Raw genomic sequence first — 24,688 nt, 5'->3', positions numbered from 1 at the left:
GAGGCATTTGCATTCACACAGTGAAAATGATATTGCCACATATTTCCCAGACCACCTCCAAATGGAGTTTTTATGATCGGATTGAGGACGCATTTTGGTATGTTCAGAACTGAACCAAGCACAGACCACAAATATTAAAGTGTATGTCAAGTAGAATTGTTTTAACCTAAAAGCAAGATTTGGAATATATGTGTCATCCAGCCTTAGTTTGACTTATCTAAGACTGATCTGACACATCCATTTGGCTGTCATGCGTTATGTGGCTTTTAAGGGTGAAAGCATGAAGGTTTCCTCTCTTCCAGCCGTATATACCCTTCAGCATGCTTCATGGGAGAAGCAGGTGTTGTCGCTGTTAAACTTGCTATTACTGCCTGTAGTTGTGTGGCGGAGCAAGTATTACCTCAAGGAAAACCTGAAAGCTGAGTTGAATATTTATTAAGTCAGTGTTAACCGTGTTATTTTGTGTTGTGCAGTCTGCTGACACTTGTCACGCTCCTGTGCCGGCCAGTTGCTTCGTGGCTTGAGCGGGTCCATATTCACTTGATCGTAAGATGCAATATCATCCATCATGTGACTGGATTATCATATCAAGGATGGGTGATTCCAATTCACTCCACCGCCACCAGCCATTTCAGACTGCAATATCAATTTGCATAGAAAATGGAACTGTAACTTTGCCAAGACTCAATCTCATCGCACTGTGGGAGTCATTTGCCTAGAAGTCGGCGCAGAGATAAAAAATATCTGTCCACTTACGCTCTTTCTATTACAAAGCAATATCTCCTGCTGCCATTGCTCATTGTATGTGATGTGTTAGAGTAACGCGTAGAAGAGCCATGTATTCCAGGGGTACAAGGCTTGGCATCGGTACTGAGCGATGATTTATTAATTTTATTCAAATCCCTGATAGCACAAGATGAAAACGCAATTTACATGACCGTTGTAGCAAAATGTTTTAAGTTGCTCCATTTGAAGTTGAGTGTTTTTCAAAATTTTTATGATGTTTGCATTTAATAGGCAGTCTTCGTGTTGTTATTTGCCCTTTAAACCCCTGTCACCACTTTGTATTTCAGGCTGCCGAGCAACAAACCACAGAGGAAGATGTAAGTATCTCATATAGATCAAAGCACTCTGACCCCGGTTCCAGTTCCCTGTCTTGTCTGTCTCCATCTGCTTTCACACCTTTGCTACAGTTTGAATGCAAATACCAGCAAGTTGAACTCTGTGTTTCTGTTGTCTGTCCCACAAAGATCATGATAAGCCTCATTATCTGTCCGTCTATATTGTTATCTTGCATGTAGTAGACAGACTGACGAATAGAAGATCAAGTGGGGGAGCTGCTTTTGAGACACTGGATTGTTATTTGGCCGGTTGATGAAATGTCTGATCTGACTAAGATATCATACTTGTGTTTTTCAGGACTTTGCAAAGGACCAATATGGTGTGTCACCTATGGTCCAGTCCCAACAAAAACTGGGTGAGTATTTAAGACACTTCTGTCACATGCAACAGAAACCAAATACCCACCTTTAGCTGAAAACAGAAACACAAATATATGCTATTACTTTAGACTTTAGAACTCTAGAAAAGTCACAGCAACAGTAAGATTGTATTTTACACTATATATGTAAACTTTTCACTTAATATGCAGTTCACATGTGTTCCCAACTGTGGGCTTTCACCCTTTCATTTCACAGATCAAACGTGGTCCGTTAATTTTACATGTCCATGTGCTTTAAGGCAAATTAGCAAGAGATCAAACTTTTCCTTTGCCCTGACGTGACCATAAATGTAATTACCATATACCGGTTTCAAAGTGATAGTACGTATTATCTTCTCACCACTATGCTGATGGAGGGGTGGATGAAGTGTTTGAGTCCACAAAAGGTCTTCTGGAGTCTCAGAAGTAAATTTTGTAGCAGTCCAATCGAATACAATTGAAGTAACTGAGAGCCGAGACTTCAGATGTAATAAAACAACATAACAGGCCTCTATACTGCTTGTGTAGTGTCATTCCAGTGTCCATAAGCCCCAACACTTATATTCGTCTTGAAACAAGGTCATTCACAACATTTTAAGCCTGAAAGTCCACCGGAAGTAGCTAAGCTGGTGACTTAGACTCCAGAAGACCTTTTGTGGACTCTAACACTTCATCCACCCCTCCATCGGCATAGTGGTGAGTAGATAATGAGTGAATTTTCGTTTTTCAGTGAAGTGTCCCTTTAATATTTGGTGTTTTAAGAGTTGATAAATATATTTAAATTTGGTGGCATTAACAATTTACGCCTGCTCCTGTTTTGGTACATTTCTTCCTTTAGATATTCCATTGTGCTTCTATGTCTGCATAATATCAGCACAGTGAAAGGAAGATGTGCATTTCAGAAGAATGTATTTATTCACACCCACATAGTGTGAAAAAAGATTCACTGAATACAGTACTGGCAGTAAACAGAGGGACTCCTTTAGTTTGAATAAATGTCTTGTTTTAACATTATTATTTCAAGGTTTTAAAGTTTAGTTTGTTTTGCAGTATACTCAGTTTTCTGTCAATCATCTGACACCAGAAGTGGAAATCTACCCGAAAATAAAATGTGTTGTGTCCTTTTCTTTCTTTAGAGTTTATCTCTATTGCTGATTTTACAATGTAACTGATAATGTATTTTACACATTTGAACACATTAATGCTTAAGAAAGACAACTGGTACAAATGTAAACCAAGCTCGAGTAACAAAATAGGTTCAAGATCTCAGTCGTCTCTTATGACCTTTACCTTCAACTTGTGCGAAAGACAATGCGAGACAGTGTATTTCACCTGAACCTCCACTCTAGAAGTGAGGTAATGACAATTTAATGATGAAATAGAGAACGTGTGCTCCCCCTCAAATTTCATGTTTTGATGCAAGATTACATCCTGATCCAGAACATCTTGGATAACAGTCGCCTGCCTGTCAAACGCTAGCGATGTAACACGATTACAGCTGATGCACATCATGAAAAATGCTTTTAGACCCCTCTTTCATCGCAGTTTTGCGACAGAGATAATTGCAGTAACTAATAGCGTGTGTGATAACTCCCGGATGAAGGAGGCAGCAGTCGGACCTGTAATGGTCGTCAGTCTGTCTGTCTGTCTGGATGCTCTTTCAGCTCCAGTGGCAGCAAACAAAGTGGGGCCTCCCTCACCTGCATGCCAAGCTGTGCAATGGGGACGGGATTGAGGTGTGTGGGATGGAGGGTGAGGGCTTTAATGTGGGTTGACGCAGAGTTCCCAGCCAAAAGGGCGGCTCTGTTTTTTCTGGTGCAGCCTTGGCGTCTGCCTCCCCTGCTCGCCGATAATAAGGAGAAAGCATGCCTCTGAGTGACACAGGTGAAACTAGAGTCAATTTGTCATAAAGCCCACAGAGAATAGGTGCGTTAGACAGCTTTCAGCAGGCCTCCTAGTGTGTCGTATTTATTAGGCACGTCTGTAATTTGAGCATTATATTGTGCATACGTCTACACACGCACATGCATGCTCATTCACATGTCTTTCTGCCTTTGGGGGTGTGTAGGGGGGAAACAGTGGGGGAGGCAGGAAAGTTCTTTTCAAGTAATAAAATTTTCGTGTGTGTGTGTGTGTGTGTGAGCCAGACAGGGCCTTGGTGCGAGTCCAGGACCTGACTCCTGAGAGAGCCGACCAGCTGATATGGCTGCGTGCCCGAGTCCACACCAGCAGAGCCAAAGGTGAGATCACCGCCTGTCTTTGTTCATCTTTTGGTTTTGCACAACTTTCTTTTCTGAGGAGAAAAAACAGCCAGAACTGGATGACCCCCGTGCAAATCCTCTGTGTTCTCTACTGAAATGGGTAATACTTCTTTAAACCAGTTTTCCACATCGCTCACATCTCTAAATTGCAATTGGTGTTGACAACTGAGATCACTCTCTTTAGTTCGATAAATGTCAATGTTTGGAAACTAAAGAAAAGAAACCATCAGCTTTTAGCATGTGGAGTGATTATTGGTCTGTCTGCGAGGTCATAGAATAATGCAAAAAAATAACTGAAATGATTTCCATGAAACTTTTTTTAATTTAGGGTAGATTTAAATAAAAACCTGGATAGTTTGAAGCTGCAGAAATATCTGGATCTGAATTTGAATGTTATGTGAGATAACCTCTTTTAGCTGGGTTACAGCTACTGGCAGCCATGTAGCTGCTCTGTTTGGTCTGCCAGGTTACTGCATCTCTGTACGAGACATCAAGCCTTTTTACTGCCCTGCTAAATCAGTCGTTACAAATAAAGTCAGGTTTCCATGATGATCTTCTTTGCCATATCCTTTCAAGATAACTTCCACAGTTCAGAGTCACTTCCCCTCCACTCATGTCTTCATTCTCTGTGCCTGCTGCAAGGATGTACGTGTGAGCAGAATAACATCCTGATTTGGTCGGGGATAAGGTGCATCTGTTGGTGGGATTTTTGCATTACTGTTTTCCCCACATCCCAGCCCCCTTTTTCACAGGCAACAAACATCAAAGTACCTGGGTGGTCTGACTGTCCTCTGCTTCGAGTTTCTGTTGGCTAACTTGTTTACACTGTAGGTGTGTGTGTTTGTTAGGAAGGTAGCAATCAGCCTTTCGCCACACAGTGCTCTTCAAAGACAAACTGTTCACAAATATTTGACACTTTACCTGTAGATTACAAGAAACCTTCCAGCTGAGGGATAGCCTCTTCATTCAGACCAACACGTAGCCACTTTGGACTGCACACACTGACGTTACTTTCAGAGTGAGCACCAGAGGTTTTATTGTGACAAGCCTGTTAAGCTTGTTTGAAAGAGTTCCTACCACCACTATATGTTGTTGTTTTTGTTTTGTTTTCAGGGAAGCAATGCTTTTTGGTCCTACGTCAGCAGCAGTTCAACGTGCAGGCACTTGTTGCAGTGGGAGATCGTGCCAGCAAGCAGATGGTCAAGTTCGCCGCAAAGTGAGTGCAGAGACTGCTCTTCCTGTCAGAGGGGGCAAAGAACAATGGTGGGAAAATACTGGGCCCTAATCACCCCCGTTGATCCATTTTCACACATTCTGAGCGAGGTGAACGGTGTGGAAATCAATCATTTTTCACTTGACAACAAAAGCTTGCTGTTAACAGGGCGGGTACAGCAGCGTTGTAATGGAGCGGTTCCTGTTGAGATGGCAGATACAGCAGCTCGGATCAGAGGAGGAAGAAATACTTAAGAGCAGAGCTCCATTAGTCATGTTCAGCCCTGAAACTCCAGCCACATTACTGGTAGTCTGTGAAAGAGCACAACTATCAGCAGAAGTGCACTTTATTAAACGATTAAAAGCTAAAGGGGGCGAGGCTGACAATAATGCTGCTTTAGGCTGATGTTCACAGGGGGGGGCTAACTTTTGAAATAAGACAAAAATTGCACTTTCAAAATGAAATTCAGGTAATTGACTAAAACAAAGTGCTTTAGTAAATTACTGTTTTCCCGTCCTCCTGCTGTCTGATGAATTTCCTCATATGCCAGAGCAGAATGGCAGTTGTGACATTTGATAATACAGAGACTTAAAGCTGATTTAAACCTGCACAGTATTTAGTTGCAGCTGTTTAAGTCTTCCAGCGTCACAAAAAGCTGCCAATGAGACTGAAGACAGAAGAGAAGTGTCTGCTGTTTCAACCTCCCAGAGAAACCGTCAAGAGTTGAAAGAAACCGGCTTCATTAGAGCTGTTAATTAAAGAGCACATCACTGATGAAGAATGCAGTGTCAGACATCAATGGAGACGTTTCAGGCCCCATCATTGTTCCCGACATGTGACATCATACCCAGCTCAGAGCCTGTGGCGCTGTGGGTTGACCAGAGGATGAGCGTCTCTCCCTCGGATCATTCAGGACAGAGCTGCAGTGAAAAGTGTTGTAGGTTTGATAGCATCTACAATAAACAGCAGCACAAAAATGTATAGAGTAGATATAGTCATCCATTCAGGACAGAAAGTGCAGATTTAATTTGGTAAATAATGAATGATAGAGTTTATGTAGACACCAGCCTGAGTCATATGTAAACAAGTGGGAGCAACTAAATGTTTGATGAATATCCAAATGTGCATAAATTACCATTTTACTTACATTCATTATACCCGTGTTTCGTAAATGAGACCCTTGGAGCATCTTGGTGGGTTGTTGACGTTCACAAGAAGCTCAACTCAAAGTGCACAAGTTTGTAATGAGGGTGAGGTCACTGCTGCTCACACCTGAGCCTCAACCTCTGCTGCCTGACCACACTGACCCCCACTCTCTTAGTGTCATGGTGCCATCACCGCCGGCTCCCACATTCAGCTTTATTTTCTGTTATCCTACAGCGAGAGACGAGCAGGAAAAGGACGTGATCTCAAAGTGTGTGATATTGTAGAAAAGTTAACTGTAAGTCACACAGGAGATTGTTTTTCTTGTGTGTGTGTGTGTGTGTGCATCAGTTATGTTTCAATACGTTTTTGCAACAGATGATTTCTTTTATGTCCGGTATTTCCTTAATCTGGTTTTGCAACATTGTGGTTGGACAGTTAGATTGTTGTGCCATACATCCCCACCTGACACCAGAGCGAGTGAAAGTGACGACAAGTTTTCCATGACACCACAGGCTTGTATCAAGTCAAACATGGTGTAGTTACCAAGAGGCTGTCTGAAGGTTACTGTTAGCATCAACATGTTTTGTGTTTTTTTATTTAAACATTAAAGAACAGGTGGTTCTATTAGCTCCTGTGGCTTTCTGCCCCCTGTCTAGTTCCACACACTTGGTGCGATGATTGGCAAGCGGAGTAAGGCCCTGGATTACAAGTAAATCCTCTCATAATCATGTCAAGGGCAGTGATGACATAGCTGAGGAAGTCTAATTTCACATATTGTATATCCAGGACATCATCCGCTCACTCGCACAATTTAATTAAGTGATCTTTAGACTTCGGCAACCGACTCAAGTACCTCAGGCATGTTTAGTGTAGGGCAGAAGAGAACTGTGACTGATGTGGCCTCTGAAACTGGATTGACAATAATCGCCTGGATTTTCTGTGTTCTGTGAGGTTTTGTAGGTTCAGTTCAATTTCGAGTGGCTTTAAAAGTCAGGGCTTTCCGATGAATTGTTGATTCAAATAATACATTTTTGTGAATTTGTGTGAACTTCACTAGTCAGTGAGAGCAACACTGTGTACAAGACTTGGAAATCATGTCCAGTCAGCTCTACCTTCCTCTTTCATGGTTTGCACAGGGTCTTAAAAGGTCTAAAGAACTGTGATAAAAATGTGATCATCTGAATTTTAAGCCTTAAAATATCATAAAATACTATGCAGAAGGTCTAGTTTTACACAGGCCATTCATTTAATGCTACTTCTGTCACACTTTTTTCCAAAGAGAACTGTATAATGTCATGCATAGTTTGTAATGCCTCTGTGTGTTGCAGTTGTTTCTCAGTGATATTAGTACACTGTTATAAAACATTCCAGTCAGAAGTTTTTGGGTTCGGGCTTATGGCTCTGGATACCAACTGTCTCTGCCTGTAGTTTGAGATAACGTGACATTTCCAGATTTGTTCTCTGCCAGGCTACTTCACTTTATCTTCAATTATGGACAAGTGTAATTCAGGGACTTCCTTTCATATCCGTCAACTTCACTCATTCAATATGGCGTTATGGCGGTCTTAAATTTACACTGCAGAAACCCTGTTTTGTCATTTTGACAGACCAGCATCTGAAAGGCTGTGTCTACAAATGTTTTTGTAAAATATTAATGTTACAATGATAAAATGTTTATAATATTGTGTCTGGTATATCTCTCACATATTCTCATATCAGCACATCCACAATATATCTCAATGAAGTGCAGGTTTAGTGTAGTAATCCTAATCCAAGTTACAGTAAAGTTATAGCAACTCCAGTAATCCCATCATTACTTTATTAACATCTCTCCACATTATTGTACTGATTCCAGGCAACACTGGACCCAAATTAAAAACAGATTCGATGTGAAAATCGAAACTCTCCTGCGTGTTCTCTCAGATGTGTTTCTCTCTGTCAAGTCTCAGTCTTGAGTTAATCAGTCTGTTTCTCTCGGTGTGTGCTGAATGTGTTGTCACCGGGCCCTGCAGCGGAAGTTATTAATGTGGGAATTTATTTATCTAACTGATCTCCGACTAGAGGGGAAGGACTTTGCCGGCAGCTGTCGTGGGGCTGAAGGGACAGCAGTTCCCCAGCGCTCAGTCCCTCATTACTGCCTTTTAATGAGGAGGAGTGAAGGATTTCAGCAGGTTTCCCCATCTGGCCTTGCACTTCATGATGATCAGTGTTGTCTCGCGCATCTCTAATCTGAGTTGCAGTGAGGAGGCTGTGTGGGAAGATGGTGGCTTGTTTTGAAAACCCATCACAGCAAAATTAAGAAAAGGTTTCCCTTGAATACTGTAGTCTAATTTTTATAGGGGAATTTGCACCCGTCCTCTCAATATCAAACTGCTGTTTGTTACTCTGGGTACTTCCCACCAGCTCACACTATGATGTAAGTTACTGTCTCTTTTCTCCAAGCTGCACTTGTTTCATAGCTAGAAAACCCATCTCATATTTAGTATGAATTTATTGCAGTGTACAAAATTGTATCCTGACGTGTCTTTAAATTCGCTAGTGCTGTTTCAATATTCCACACCCTAGAGTTGGTCATTTCTTAAGAGCCTTTAATCTTATTCAGTGTTTCCCATTATTATTCTACCACCATATTGTAATTTGTCCCGCCACAGTTTCCTAATGAATTTTTTACACTACTATTTGCAGTGCTGTTTGCAAGCGCGCTCACGCTGTCATGCGACTGTGAGCCACCGCTTACTCCCAGTATGGTCCATGACATTTTTACAATCAGTGTAGACAGTCCCACCTCAAAGTCCCAGCTGCAGTTGTGGCATGCAATGCAGTGGTTTCTCTCTCATTAAAACTCAGTCTGTAGCTGTCAGTTTAAAGTCCACAGAATTAGGAGTAAAATAATAGTGTGTAAAATTGTGATTTACTTGTGTTTTTTATTATTCCCACTGTGACCCATTCCACAACAGTCAAATCTGTCTGCAGTATGATGTATGGAAACTAAAACTTTTTCCTCCCCGATGCAGCCTGTTGATTTGAACCTAATGAAAGATGCACTCGTGTTGAGCAGAGAATGAGTTGGTAGGTGGGCGTGGGATGCTGTTTAGTTATGAAAGCTATATGCTCTTGTGGGATCTTGGTCCACTTTACTCCCCATGTTTGCAAATGTCAATGCAACCTTTGTCCGTATAGGATGTGCAGTGAATTGAATCAAAAACAAAACCCCACACTGTCCCACACATCACACCATGAAAACTGAAAATGCACGTCGAAGAGCGTCAAGAGTTTAAGTGAAATATTGTTTTCACACAGTTGGCCTCCCACACACCAGTTTGCTTTCTAAGTGATGTGTGTTGTTTACCCTCCACCCTTCCAACTGTCTCAACCAGCATCACGAAGGAAAGCATCGTAGACGTGGAGGCGGCAGTGAGGAAAGTAGAGCAGAAGATCGAGAGCTGTACCCAGCAGGACGTTGAGCTGCACGTCGAGAGGGTGGGTAGAGTTTTCACTGCAGTCAACAGTGCATGTGAACACAGAGCAGATGATACAGTCTCTGTTTTTGTGCTCTACATCTAAATAAAAACACAATCACACATTTGGCCTCTTCAGAATCATTGAAGCAGGAAAATGCTTGTCTATTCACACAGTCATGTAAACAACAACACAGATTCGTACAGTCAGCATGTAACTCCTCAGTTCCTCACTCAGCTCAGGGTATGATTTGTATTTACGTACACACTGTACTAGTCACACCTGATGGAGTAAGACCTTTCGCACAGTGTCCATGAAAAAAAAAAAAAGAAGCTATGCATGAAAGTGAGATTTATTGCCTGCATCAGAGTCTACCCACCACCTGTGCATGACTGTGGCTTCACACAAACCTAGTGGTTTTTACACAGATCAACTTCTCCCACATTTAAGTTTTAACAGTTGAGATTATCTCTTTTACTTTGACACCCTTATGTGTGTGAGGAGTCTAGGTACTTTCCATTATCACAAACATATACTGGAAACATTGGTGGTTTCCTGTGAATTGTAATGCTCTTGGTTTCTTTCTTCCTCGCAGATTTTTGTCATCAGCCAGGCAGAGCCACGTCTCCCCCTGCAGTTGGATGATGCTGTCAGGCCAGATGGAGAGGGGGAAGAGGTGAGGAGGAATGTAGGGATGGATGCAGGGGAGGCATGGAGGGCCTGTGTCACCAAAGAGCGAGTAGAGGCAGGAGGGACTAAATCAATGAATGTATATTATTGTATAATATATAAGTTCCAGGCCCTAAGTTAACAGGTAACTTACAAGGTAACTTAATACAGTTAAATGAATTCTCAAGGAGCCAGGCTTATTAGTAAAAAAATAAAAATAAATCACCCAAAAAACAACTGGCTATGGACACAGCCAATTGCTGACAGACGATATTCTTCCAATCACCGAACCATAAACTGAAATACCATGGCTCCATGTGAGGTGCATTAATGAAGTGAAACTTTTTACTGTCAGGTTGTTATGTCAATAAGACATCTCAGTCTGAGCTGGGAAAACAAAAACAGATGTAAAACAGCTGCAGACCCTGCTCCAGTCCAGACTCACAGACATCAACTTCTCAGTGTGGGAAAGAGGAACTGACTGACTTTGTGCGTCTGTGTTTGTGCGTCAGAGTTCAAGTTTGGTCTAACTAGACAATGGAAACAGCATAATTAACCATTGAGCCCCAATTCATCTGAACACTTAATATCAAAAGCAAGTTTACAGTGTAACCTTGCGTCATGATTTATTTAGTCTTTGAGCTTGTTGTCAGTAAGGAGAATAGAGATCTGTGTTTTTTGGCAGAGTTCAGGATTGGCTCATAAAACCTACTTAAATTAAACAAGATGAAGAGCAGAGTGGCTCACACTGATTAACATTACAGTCAGTGAGTAAAACCACCTCGATTGACTCACCTCTGTTCGTGCAAAATGTGATTTCATCACACAGTGTTGATAAGAGCCGGCAGCCATGGTTTAGGAAGCCCTCTGAATTCCAATTATGTAGAGTTGTGCATTGATACTGAATCATTTGAGATGATGCATTATAAAGAGCCATTATTTTCCCACCTACAGTTTAGGAGGTCATTAGTGTTTATTAAACTTTGAGGCTGCTGTCTTGTGCTGTCAGTCACTGGCTTAACAACAGGTCCGTTTAATACACGGTGGGTTACCGATTCAATTCAAAAGATTATTTCTTTTTTCAGTTTCAGTTTTTAAAAGTTTAGTGTTGTAGCGGTTTTACCTAAAAGATAAAAAGGTTGTTTTAGCCCAGACTTAATAACCTTTAACTAATAATCGAGCAGCACAAATGTCCACTGTAATAATTTCCTTAGTAAAGTTGAAGCCGCAGTAGATTGGATCGCTAGAGAAATAGTTAATTGTTGAGTCCCATTCTCGTTATATACAGTTCCAAAGCGCACAAGAGTCCCACACATTTTATTGCGCTTATTGTCCATTCTTTAATGTTTTTCAAATGCAGGTAAAGCTGCTAAATAATTGACTGAAAATCTCTTGCACATTTTCCCCAGATGTAAAAAACAAAGTACACAAACTTCCATGGCTATTTACACCTGGAAGTTCAATGCATGCCATAGCGTCTTACAGAAAAAGTTCAGCATCTAGACTGCAAGAATGAAGAAGAAAAATTGGCTTGTTCATCTGGGGGTCATGTTTCCATCACTACCGATCGAAGCTGGAGCCAATAAAAACCCCAGCTTCATTTGAGTTAATGTGAATTGTATCCATTCCCATTGCAGAGAGGGGCCTTAGAGTCTTTTTTAATGGAAAATGTTGTCTTTTTTAGGTTGCTTTGGCAGTTATCGCCGCAGTCCAGATTTCCCCATGCCTGGAAACTGAACCTAGTTGAAGTGCACAAGTCTACTTTTCACTCAGATCACGTGATTTAAACAATGCCAAAGGTTATTTACTAAAGAGTTATTGCTCAATAAGGACATCAATATTTTGCCATCCCCAGTATTACCAACAGGCTCATAGAACAGGTGAACATGTCTCGCTGCAGCCTTTCATGTTGCCACTTTCGTGCTGGTGGAAATGCTGTGTTAAGCTCAGCAGGTAGGTGGATAGTTTAGTTTAATTGGATAGATTATTATTCCTCTTACTGCAGCACTTTCTCGGGTATAGTGCAGAAGTTTCAGCAAGTTGTCTGAACTTTTGCCATACCTCTAAATTATGATCCGAGAAGCTGCTGTCATTATCTGTCATGCTCAAAGGGGAAGTTATGGAAATGCCATAATTACACTTATTCAAAAAAAGTTCAATTACGATCGCCTTTTTTGTCAAACCACATTTGATGCGAACAGTTATACTAACAGACAGGTCAGCATAGTTTCCAATGCCCAATTCTAACAGCTATTGCTTTTATGTAGTTGTAAATTATGCTATGTTTTACCATCACATATTAGTATATATATTATAACGCGAAAATCTATATATGGGTGTCACCATATGAGAGAAAGCTCATGTTTATCTGGTAAGACAATCCCAGGTATTTTCTTTGGATACTCAATGTATCTCACACTTGTTGCAGCACCTGTTTTCCCAAGAGACACAGGCCGTAACAGCCCTGTCTGTCTCTCTGTCTGTCTGACGTTTTTTTTTACTGTGTACTGAGCTGCTCTGAGCAGCAGGATGTGAAGCTATTGCAGGCTGTTAGCTCAAATCCAGTGGGTCCTATGAGGAAGCCTGACATCCATGACCCTGGAAACAGTGGTTCCTACTGTGATGAAACATTTACTCTTTCATTTGTGTTCTTTTCTTTTCTCTATTATTGCTTCATTGCCCCTTACTGCAGATGTCTTTTGTTGTAGTTGACCTTGTACAATCTGTTGCATGTAACAAAGCAACTGTAATTTCTTTTAACTTGCATGTGTTTGAGCTGTATAATCATGGTGGTTGTCTAGCACCTGGTGTTTTTAGTTTTACTTGCATTCAGTGTTAACCTGTATTTTCTTTGTGTGAGGATAGAAAAACCTTGAAAAAGCATTTGTACATCAGTGGCCATGACTCCTCTGTGAACACAGACTTGACAGTGGCTGAACATTTCATATTTAGAGGACTTTTGTTGATGTGATGTTTGTGTTTGCCCTCAGGAAGGCAGAGCCACAGTCAACCAGGACACCAAGCTGGACAACAGAGTGATTGATCTCAGGGTAAGTTGTTCCCAGGACTGAGATGAGAAAACCCCTGAATTTGTGACAAAGGCTGCAGAGTATTTGTCTTGATATCTAATCTCACAAGTGTCATGTTGAAGTTGTCTGCTGAGATTGAAAAAAGCTGTTTTCAGGGCAATTATTCAACATGTCCAAAATCTCTCTTTCAGTTTAATATAACAAAGTTCATCTATTGTGCTCTACAATAAAAAAAAAACATTTTTTACATTGAAAGCTAAGCAGACAACTGTATGAGCTACTGTAAACATATTGAATGCAAAGCAAACCACTTCACCTCTAAAGCGATAGGAGAGTCTGTGATTTAATGGGCAGATGCATTCACTCTTGTGCAGTGTTGGAGATGTGCAAATTCTACACGAGCAGCAGAAGACACCAAGCCACAAAGTGTCTCATTGTTTTGATCTGTGCCTCCCACGTGGATGATGCAACAGACAGGAAGGTGCTGACATCAAGGCACAGAGCCGCGGAGCTCACAAGCCTCCCAGCAACACCTGTTTCTCTAACACTGTGCACTTTGAGCTCACGGACTCATGGTCTGTCATCAGTTTTACACTCGGAGCCCAGCGAAGCTGTAAAGTGGTTCCCACACTTGCAAAGAGAGACACCTAAAGGGAACCATAAAAAACAATCCAATAATAATTTAGTTCCTATGGAGCTGCCCTTTATAACTTGACCATGTTTAAACAAGGCTCTTCACACTAAAACACTACTCACAGTTTTACTCCTGTTCATGGACCCACAGCCAAAGTGTCTTTGGACAGTCATCCTGCCTGGGCAGTTGGTGTTGACAAGCATGATAGACATGTAAGGAATACTGTATATGAGAAGAAAGTTTATTTACCATTGGTTAAACCATTCATTTTAGTACTGATGAATCAGATGTTTATTTTATTAATTAGTTATTCACTTTATAAAACACCATCACAATCTCTGTGGAATTTTTAAGTTGGTTATTTTCTCTGAGTAATGGAATATAAGAGGATATAAAGATTTTACTACCACATAAAAAGAAAAAAAACAACAAGCCCTCACCCTCAAAAACCTGGAAGAAATGAGTATTTGATATTGCCAAAACAAGTGAATACAACTTGTTCAGTTGATCATTAAAAATGGTTCATACAATGACGAATTGAATTTTAATCAGCAGTTGTTCATTTTATTGTGCTTGGATTCCTCCAAGTAGAATATTGACACTTGCTTTTAGTTCAAGAACCAAATAAAGAGAAGCAGTGAGAGGATCTGGCTACTGGTGGAATTACTAATTACTAAAAACAATGAGGCCATGAGTTCTTAAAATATCAAACAACAAATCAAAAGCAGTAAAATGTCGAAATTTCAGATTGGATGGGTCTTAATCTTTAGGCGCATCACAGTGAAAATATCTCTACTCTGGCAGACCAAAGAAAAAGATGAATTATTGCTTCCACTTTGGGCTGTGTCATTTGTCTGTCTCTGGTGAAGTTTATTTATTAAACCAATGCCTCTTTAGCCAGTTTATAAACATGAGTAAATGCAAGTTTATTGATAAGTGGCTTGTAACTAGTATTTGTGGTGGTTTAAGACAGTTTTTTGGTTTGTGTTTCCATATTTAGTTTAAATTTAATTTCAAGTGATTTCAAAAAGCTCTTAAAAAGTCTTTAACTTGTTTACATCCGCCCTGAAAAGAAAAATTGAATTAAATGTGAACCCAGGAAAACATTGCAACTTAAATTGTGTTCTCTGAACTCTGCCTGTGGTTGAGCGCCACCGCAGTATTGGTTCAAACAAGTACACTTTGCCACTGAGAGGTACCCCATGTAGTCTCAGGGCACCATCAGAAATGCAGTTTCTAGTAACTAACCACCACCCACCCTCCCTACTCACTGCAAATGTGCTATAAACAGGAAGCACTTTTTCAAATTTTTGAACATGGTCCTGCACGTGCTGGTTTTAGGTCAGTGTTTAAAATGAGGCACAGCCACATGTGTTATACAAGATACAAATGAATCATAGGAGTTTTGGGGGTTGAATGAATTATTTGGTTCACTGCTCTTTTAAAGGCTTTGATCAAAGTGTTTTGAAGCAGGAAAGTTTTGTTTTTCTTCACATCTTCTTTTTGCAGACTGAATTACTGAAGTATTCAGATTAGAAATTTCAAAAAAATGAGTCTGTCAGACGGCCCTGAGGCATTGTCTGAAGATTAATGAGCTTTGCCAGTATTAAGACATTATCACCTTTCAGTTCTGCCAACTGCTCGTCAGACAAGGTGGAATCAGGACTGGACAGGAGCCTGAGATGTGGGGAAACAGAGAGAAATGAAACCTCCTAATTAGCTCAGACCTGGGTGTCCTGTATTTACAAAGCCAAGGCTCTATATAATAGCTGGAGTTGAAAGTGAGTAAAGCTCACTTCAAGAAATGTTGTGGTCATTTGAGATGAGTCAGTTGTCTTAGGGAGTGTTCACTGACGTTTTCACATGGTGTGTCGCCTAACTGTCATAGCTTTGGGGGATTTTGGGACTTAGGTTTTTACATTTGTCACTTGGTATACAAATTTAACTCTTCCTTGATTCCAGCATTTACACATATATATATATACAAGTATCATATGTTAAATAAACTTTCTAAAAACATAAAAACAAATATTTAAGCACACAATAATAACACGTAGAATTGGTTAAAATCTTCTTATTTGTTCGGTTTATTTGCGGATGGCAACCAACGTCAAGGTGCATTACCACCATTTATTGTGTTAGTGAACCGTTCCAGGAGGTACCCAAAAAATTTGTTTTATTCTGTAAAATCTGGGAATGTGGTGCGATGAGTTTGATTCAAAGGAAGCTACTGACCCAGCCAGCCGTATTTCCTCAGGCAGGGTATTCCAGAGTGATGGAGCTCTTATTTCAAAGGCTCTGTTCCCTTTAGTCTTTAGCTGAAAATCTGCAACAGTTAATAGTTTAACATTTCTTGGTACTCATGCAGGGTTTGGATTCCATTCATGCCAGACAGGAGTTGTGCGTTGTGTAAAATGATTGTGTAAAAAATGATGCTAATCATGTTCATGCCTGTGTGTTTGTTTTGTGAATCCCCCCTGTAGACCACCACCAGCCAGGCCATCTTCCGGCTGCAGTCGGGAGTGTGCCAGCTCTTCAGAGACACCCTCACCAATAAGGGCTTTGTGGAGATCCAGACCCCTAAGATCATATCAGGTACAAAGACACTCGGTTGACCGCGTTGATCCTGCCTCGTGGGTGAAAGTGACATTCACACGTATTTTCAAAAAAGAGGCAAGAGGCTCTGTATATCATCACCACCCACAGATGTCTTGTGACTCACCGATGGCGGTTGTAAAGTTCAGTTCCTGTTTGGGTTGTCCGTTTCTTTTTCGAGATGGGAACCACACTTCAGTTGAAGCTCCCAAAACGGTTTTAGTGACTAACAAAGTTTCTGAAACAAGGAACAGACAAACTGACAAGACGTTAACATCGGTTTTTACTGTTTCAGACCAATGAGAAATGTCATCCAGCCCTGTAGGGATTTTTAATAAATCTCATATCTCCACACAATGCCCCTAAATTGACAGCAGAGGTTTTCTTTAAGCTTGTTCCCCACAGGCCTTATCCCACATCACAGGAAGAAGCAAAGACCATGGTAGAAAAAAAAAACTTTCCCACCAACATTCAGGAGATTCAGTAATTTTAGTTTTTCCCTGCATAGTGTCTCACTCATCCTTGAACTGCTTTCTCAACAGCAGGGGCCTCATTTATAAAACAGTGTGTAGGATCCATACTAAAAATGTACTTGCGCACAAAAGCCAGAAATGGTGAGATCTATAAAACCATGCACATGTACACCTGCAGGCCATGTTGCCTTTATAAATCACAGTCCACCTGTGCACATGTAGATCAGCCTCATATCCTGCCCTCCTCTATATGCCCACATTCAGCTGGAACTGATCAATACAAAGCACCTCATAAATGTTGCTGCATAGAAATGAGCCCGGTGATGAATGGTTCTTCATGGTGACTCACGGCAACCAAGAAAAGTATTCGCGGGACACAAAAATCAAGGTCTTCTCTGTGTGAGAGCTGTGAGAGCATGCACTGCAGCTATTCTAAACAAAAACTAACAAAGAAAGATTTGGCTGAATTAATCTTGCTCCTTGATGTTATTTTGGGTTTATGCAACCAACATTGATTATTGACTTAAAGTGATGATTATACATACATTGACTCCTCTCACATTTAACTTTTACAACCCGGCTTCTATTCACCACCGCACCATCTCAGTCACCAATTTTCCCTTCTCCAAAATGTACGTACACACAGTTCAGTTTGTTTTCCCTCAGGTGCACACATTCTCCTAGCGTGGGAAGTGGCGTACATCTCTTTCAGGCCTCATTTCACACAAACACAATTGTTAGAAATTAGGCCCCAGTTCTCGCATACTTTTCTGTTCTTCAGCTGAAATGCATTTTATTTAAAAAGTCTAGAGCAGTGTTTCCTAGAATGTGGGTTGTGGCCCCCTTTGGAGGTATTGCAGGTGGGTCTCAGACTGGGCTAAAAAAAAAAAAATTAACTGTGGCGAAATCTGTGGTTCTCTCACTTCCCCTTTTCTTAAAGAGCCAATCATACTCGTGCATATGAATTCAAAACTACCGCTCTTTTGTTTTGGCGCCACGTAAATCAACTGCGAACTTTTTTTTTTACAAAACCCACATCTTCCTGCCTGCCACCACCCAGAGAACACCCAGTTTGGCACATGTTGTGCGGTGTGAACCAACACCCTAAATTGATATGCCCTCTGACATCTGAGACACATAAAACCGCAATATATTATGTAAGTCGGGCGTATGTTATGTAAGTCTGCGACCTGTGTTTGTTTTGAGATATATGCCAGACATTATTTATTTATTGATAAGCCAACAGGCAAGAAGTGTGCGTCGCAGAAATCTTTTCAAAAAGACAGAAATTACTTTAAATTCAAACTTTTAGTGAACAGGTGATATTCAAATGTGTCTCATCTTTAGTGGTGGTTTGAGTTTGCTACATGACAAACTTCAGTTTCCATCAGTCGGTCTCTTAGTGAACTTTAAGTATCTGTCTAATGATCTACTTAATAATTCCAGATATCTCTGTCTGTATGTGGCTCAAGAACCATTCATCTTACCAACTTAACACTAGCCATGTTTATTGCTAACGGCCCAAGGAAGTGCAGTTTTCTATGCAGCACTATTTGGACACATGATATGTTCAATATTAATACACTTTGAATAAACAGGTGACCAGCGCTGTGTAGCAGCAGTGGCTGGGACTCATCAATGAAAATTGATCATGAGAACGGATGTGTTCACAACAACTGATTTTCCAGTTCAGGGTTCTGTGTATTGAGTTTGACTGAACAGCTGAACAGCTCTTTGTACTGTCCTTACTTGCCATGGCTCAGTTACTGCAGGTCACTGTGACCGTTTCAGAAAGAGAAGCTGCCACTACAGACAAACAGCCCATTCCAAACAGGCAGGTTTACAACGGGCATTTCACTAGTTTATCGAAAACTCTTAATAGGTCCAGCAGTTAATGCTCATTTTAAATGTTTCATTTCTAAAAGTTGTCCACTTTGTCCTCTCTTAGCTGCAAGTGAAGGTGGGGCCAATGTCTTCACTGTGTCTTACTTCAAGACCAGCGCCTACCTGGCCCAGTCTCCCCAACTCTACAAGCAGATGTGCATCTGCGCTGACTTTGACAAGGTCTTCTGTGTGGGGCCAGGTAAGTTCGACTCTCCCATCTGTCCCCTCAACATCCACTTGTGGGAGTGAAATGAGCAGCAAGAGTCCAGTGAAAAGCTTGGACCTTGAAGTGAGCTGTCCATTTTTAAAACGGCTCCTAATGCATTTAGATTATTAAACTTTTAACAGACATCCCTCCTTTTGTGTATTATTTTAACTGTGTTCGGAGCTGCTGTGTATTTTAGTGTGTTAGTGACACAGTGGGGCTTGTAAAAGACTTTATGATGCTGTACTGGATTTAAGAGAATCCGCAGCTCTGTGGGTTAGCAAACACTGCCACCACTCGATCGAATAAGAACAGCCACTCTTCCTACACGTTCAGACCCTTCTTACTTATTTTTTTTACATGACACAAAAATCTCACCCAGATAAAATGAGACATTTTGGAGATGGATGCACATTTTCCACCGACTGAACCAAGGTCTTTGTTTTCTTCTCTGCACACAAAGAAATCAAAGGGCTTAGGGTCATTGCAGCTTCTAAGTCAACAATGTACATGCTGCTGTTGCCTTAGTTACAGTCGCATCGATTCAGCAAGAGAATTAAGATTCATGTCTCCTTGAAATCCTGGCATCTCTGCGTAAGTATATATGGTGCCACTACCTAAATACAGCTGAAGAGGTCCACCAGGGAGCAAAGAGACAAACACAAGGCTGGTCTGCAGCAGTGAGGAGCAGATGTCATGTTTATTGTGTTTGGCGCTGTAAGTTTTTTTATTGTTTGTTTTAGTAAACGTATGCAGGGGTCAGATGCATAAAACTAAGTTCTTAATTAAAACTCAGTGCACACAAAAGCAGAAATGTGCCTATCCACATTTATAACCCATACACGTGGGTCTGTTTCATTTACTCTCAATCATTCGGAGATCATGTGCATGTCTGATGTCCACTCCATTCAGCCATGTGTGGAGGTCGAGATACATTTAATCTACTGTTTGCATGTGTGAGATTCACTCGGACATGTAGACCTGCTCAGTTTCACATTAAGCTGCTTTCAGACGTGCCCTTAAGTCTGGACATTTTCCTTTTCCGAAGGAGTGAGAACGTAAATGTCAAAGTCAGTTGCTCCCGACAACAGGCAGAGGCCTGTGTTTCTGTGCTGTGGACAAAAACAGGATTTCTGCAGTAGAAATTAGTCCTGTGTGCTCTATGCTCTACCCAGGTGCCACTTCTCAACTTCATGATCAGACAATTTCCTGTTGTGAAAGCATCTGACCCAGACAATCTGCTGCTGCTTTCTTCATAAGTGAAAGGCAAACACCAGCAAATGTCTGGAACCAGTCTTAATGTCTGAAAACAGCTTTAGTGAGTCCTTAGGTTTACACAGGGCCTCAGTTGTCTACAGCAAATCATTGCAGCACTGATGGTGACAAAGAAATCATCAGACAAGTACCTGCAAACCATCACCAGCTGTGATGTCAAAACTCATCAGATTGGTAATCAGAACTGATTCAGTTTAGAGGACTCGTTGCAGACAAAGGACAAATCAATCAATAAAATGAAAGGTCCTAATTACAAACTATTTCATTAGCATTAGCATGACTGAAAATGTTTTCTTTGTGACAAAAATACTCTTCAATTAGGCACTAATATGCATGTTGAGACATTGTCCTTGTTTCATGCAATATCTCGGGGAAAGACTGAATTTAGAGGCCAGATTTTGATCTTGAAGACCCTTCATATTGACCCTGCCTCACCTGGTCAGGGGCTAACTTAAAACATCCATTGCCCTAAGAAACAATGATACTTGATAAAACATGTTCTGTCACTTCTCCTCTTCTTCCATTTGCTGATTTTTACACACTGATTTTTGAATCTTTCAGTTTTCAGGGCGGAGGACTCCAACACCCACCGTCACCTGACTGAGTTTGTGGGTCTGGATATTGAAATGGCCTTCAACTACCATTACCATGAAGTGATCGACTCCATCACCGAAACGATGGTTCAGATCTTTAAGGGCCTGAGAGACAAGTAAGATCAGGATTTATAGAGTGAAGCTCAAAACTAAGAGGCTGACACTTTAGTTGGACTAAAACTTTGTGTGGGTTCAGGTGACGATTGCACCAAAACCTGATGCAAATGAAATGTCACAAAAGATTCACACTGAATTTTAACAGGATCACTTCCTGGTGCGGAAATTTCATGGCTGATAAAAGGGTTTATTTATATTATTGTATGTCTTAGTAATGTGATTTCATCTGTTGAATCCAGATTAAATGTTCTCACCCACTGCTGTCTTCTCTGATAAAAGGCAGCCATTTCCACACACTCAATTTAATCATGTGGCTCTATTGCCTCCTAGTGTTGTGAACTAGTACTGCACATGTAATGAACTATAATACGAGATGACTATGGAAGCTGCAGTATTTATGGCTTCAAATGTCTGCGAATGACTGTAGTTCTAAGACATAACTTTTCCAGTCATAAACCTTCTGTTTAATAATTGACCGCAGGCAGCACATGGATGAGCGCTTTGCCTCCTTCATTAAACTCCTGACTACTCAAGCCAACCTCTAAGAAAAGCTTCTCACCAATTTCAATATTAATTTAATACATATGGCACCTGCTCTCTATTGTGCACATTCACACCCAAACCACCTCAGTTAAGAAATGGAAAAGGCCTAAAGTTAAGCCTCTTTCGACCTCATTTTATTCCAACTGAATGAGTTTGTGCTACATTCTACTGTACTTGTATTGTTAGCTCTGAAATTAATGGAAAATGATAATTTAGGGGATTTGGCTGATGGCTGCGGCATTCATGACGAATAAGGACAGATGGGTACAACTCGGTTTCCTTACTACCTCAGAAACAAACTGCTTTGAATTTACTTTAAGGGCACGTTGTTGAGATAGGAACAGGAACCTACATAGGTGGGTGGACATGTAGAGTGCACTTAGTACCTGACAAATCAGCCATTACAACAGCAATCCACCAAGTTTCACCAAAGGAAACAGAGAGCTCACTCTTAGTAGTTTATTGCACGTTACACTAAAAACACACCCATGTTTAAAGACACTAAATACAACCATTATAAACCATGCACCTGGCTTGCAACAGTTTTTTTCCACCATTTAACTAGCTAACATAGATTTGGACACGCCCTGAAGACTGTCACACCACAGCCTTCTGACCGCGTGCTTTCATGATTAAAATAGAGCCCAGTGTCTGTAAACGGAATCAGACATGAGTCATATTAGATCACATCCGCTGCAGATGTCTGCCCCTTTTATTCTGTAAACAAGTCATCATCAGTTAGTTTCAACTTATGACCATTGTTCCTCTTTTTCAAGACACTTTGACTGTTTGTGTTTTGTTCTCATGATTTTCCTCACTGGGCCTCAGTGACATATTAAATTATTTTGCATGCACCTTTGACTGACAGCAACTGTGACATAAATCTCTGTTAGTTGTCTCAAATTATTTTTAAAACAAATGACTCATGTTTGATGTCTTTGAAAGATAAATGCTTCACTTCTGTTACACCACATTCTTTTTGTCAATTTCTCAGTAATTCAAGTTTGATCCATTCGTAGATTTCTTTGTTGATGTTGATGAATTAGTACAATTTGTTGCAGATTATCAGACTACTTTGCCTTTTCCTGTTATTTTTTTATTGTAAGAGCTAGACGTGTAGGATTGTCTGGCCTTGACAGAACAATGCTCTCTACTTACTGCATTTTAGTTGTGATTTAGTTCGTACTGTCTTTCCATTAAAGTATTTATGTTCTGTTTCTGAGGAGAGAGCAGAGGCAGTGGCCTTAAATGATCTAAATGTTTTCTAACAAAGTGGCTGATCATGTGGGCTTTAACCCTTGTTTGGTTAACAACCTGAGTTCTAAGCCTTGATTTCTAAGTTTGAATGTGTCTGTGTCTGTTTCAGCTTCCAGACCGAGATCCAGACTGTGAACAAGCAGTTTCCCAGTGAGCCCTTCAAATTCCTGGAGCCCACTCTGAGGCTGGAGTACACTGAGGCTGTGGCCATGCTGCATGAGGCCGGGGTAGAGATGGGTGACGAGGAAGACCTCAGGTCAGAAAACGTCTCACGCCCTGTGACTCACTTCCTGTCCATCATGTCAGATGATTTGATTTGAGTTTAAAGAGAAGTGAAACATCAGACAAATAAATCAGCAACATTTTAAGATTCTAGTAAATCTTGTGATCCAACTGTTCTGTTGAACTATTGACATTTGGAATGTAATGGACATAGAGACAGTTTTTCTAATCTGGTTTTGCCTTAAATACACTAGTAGAGAACTATATACATAAATAGTGTAGAGATGCAAGTAAAGGTGAACACGATAAAATACAGTTGCTTGTATAAATATCCCCTTCTTTTTCTGTTGTCCTGTAGTACACCCAATGAAAAGCTGCTTGGCCGTCTCGTCAAGGAAAAGGTACGTTCATATGTCCCTTTAGTTCAATATTGGTAAAAATATGAATATAGCTTTACTGGACATAGATTGTACATGATTGTGTCAGCAGGTACATCAGTGTTGCACAAACACCAAGGTGATCTAGTTCAATTGAAAAGATGTTTAAGATAAATTATTTACAACATATCCCTCATAAGTATTGCACATGACAAAACCAAAAAAGCAGACAGACAGAGCTTACAGAACTTTTATAAACTTTTATCACTACAAATAACTTTAACAAAAATGAGTATGAGTACATTTTATAATATCACTTTTATAAACTTTTTTTGATGACTGTATCTGCTCTTTTTTATTTCCTCAGTATGATACTGACTTCTACGTGCTGGATAAATACCCACTGGCTGTCAGACCATTCTACACGATGCCAGATCCAAACAACCCTGTAAGTTTCTTACTTCTACAGACACAGTTACTGGCTACATGGTAACAACTATGCAGAAAACAAATGTTATGTAAATTTTTGTAAATTAGTTTTGTGGTTGACGGTGCCTAAACTTAAAAAATTGGCCAGAGAGCAGCCATAGACTGAGCCAAACACTGTTCTGTCTTCTGCTGGATATTGTGATGTGCTGAGAAGTTTTGTCCCACAACTAAAGCAGAAAATGATGACTTGGCTTTTTTTCTTGTTTTAGTCGTGTTTCTGTTATTTGTGGAATCACTCTAACAACTTAATTCACTCAGATGGGATCAGATTTAGTGCAATGGCAAAGTTTCTTGAGTTTTGCACCATTTGTGTGTCAGGGTCATTAACAAATATGTGAAGAGCTTGATTCTGGATGTGAAATAAAACATGTCTCCTTGTTTTTGATCAGAAATATTCCAACTCATATGACATGTTCATGAGGGGTGAGGAGATCCTGTCCGGAGCTCAGAGAGTCCACGATGCTCAGCTTCTGACTGAGAGAGCCATGCATCACCAGATCGGTAAGAGCATGTGTAGAGTGTTAAGAGACATTGTGCATATGAACATATGATTTCTGTCTCCCTCTTTAGGCAGCCGGTGGGAATGACAAACCAAAAAATTGGTTGGAATTATTGTCTGACATGTAACTTTTTATTTATTTTGTTTTTAAACCGTCTTTCTCTTTTTTTATGTCAATTTAGACCTGGAGAAGATCAAGGCGTACGTTGACTCCTTCCGGTATGGAGCCCCCCCACATGGCGGTGGAGGCATTGGTAAGTGATGTATT

At 40.6% G+C, this 24,688-nt stretch overlaps 1 protein-coding gene across 1 annotated transcript in view; it reads left to right on the top strand.

Moving 5' to 3' along the window:
• dars1 (aspartyl-tRNA synthetase 1) overlaps positions 1-24,688 on the top strand; it is a 30,254-nt gene that overhangs the window by 4,840 nt on the left and 726 nt on the right. Inside the window, exons 3-17 of the mRNA XM_020090215.2 lie at positions 1,074-1,103; positions 1,420-1,477; positions 3,628-3,720; positions 4,855-4,957; positions 9,478-9,580; positions 10,155-10,235; positions 13,219-13,278; positions 16,375-16,486; positions 18,908-19,042; positions 20,885-21,032; positions 22,943-23,089; positions 23,414-23,456; positions 23,800-23,880; positions 24,311-24,422; positions 24,603-24,674. Of these exons, the coding sequence (XP_019945774.1) occupies positions 1,074-1,103; positions 1,420-1,477; positions 3,628-3,720; positions 4,855-4,957; positions 9,478-9,580; positions 10,155-10,235; positions 13,219-13,278; positions 16,375-16,486; positions 18,908-19,042; positions 20,885-21,032; positions 22,943-23,089; positions 23,414-23,456; positions 23,800-23,880; positions 24,311-24,422; positions 24,603-24,674 (1,378 nt within the window). The remainder of the gene's footprint in view (positions 1-1,073; positions 1,104-1,419; positions 1,478-3,627; positions 3,721-4,854; positions 4,958-9,477; positions 9,581-10,154; positions 10,236-13,218; positions 13,279-16,374; positions 16,487-18,907; positions 19,043-20,884; positions 21,033-22,942; positions 23,090-23,413; positions 23,457-23,799; positions 23,881-24,310; positions 24,423-24,602; positions 24,675-24,688) is intronic.

This window comes from Paralichthys olivaceus, chromosome 10 (assembly GCF_024713975.1).
Source record: "Paralichthys olivaceus isolate ysfri-2021 chromosome 10, ASM2471397v2, whole genome shotgun sequence".
NCBI classification, from domain to species: Eukaryota; Metazoa; Chordata; class Actinopteri; order Pleuronectiformes; family Paralichthyidae; genus Paralichthys; species Paralichthys olivaceus.
The sequence above is the reverse complement of the archived record's forward strand: the minus strand, read 5'-3'. Positions and strand labels throughout refer to the sequence as shown.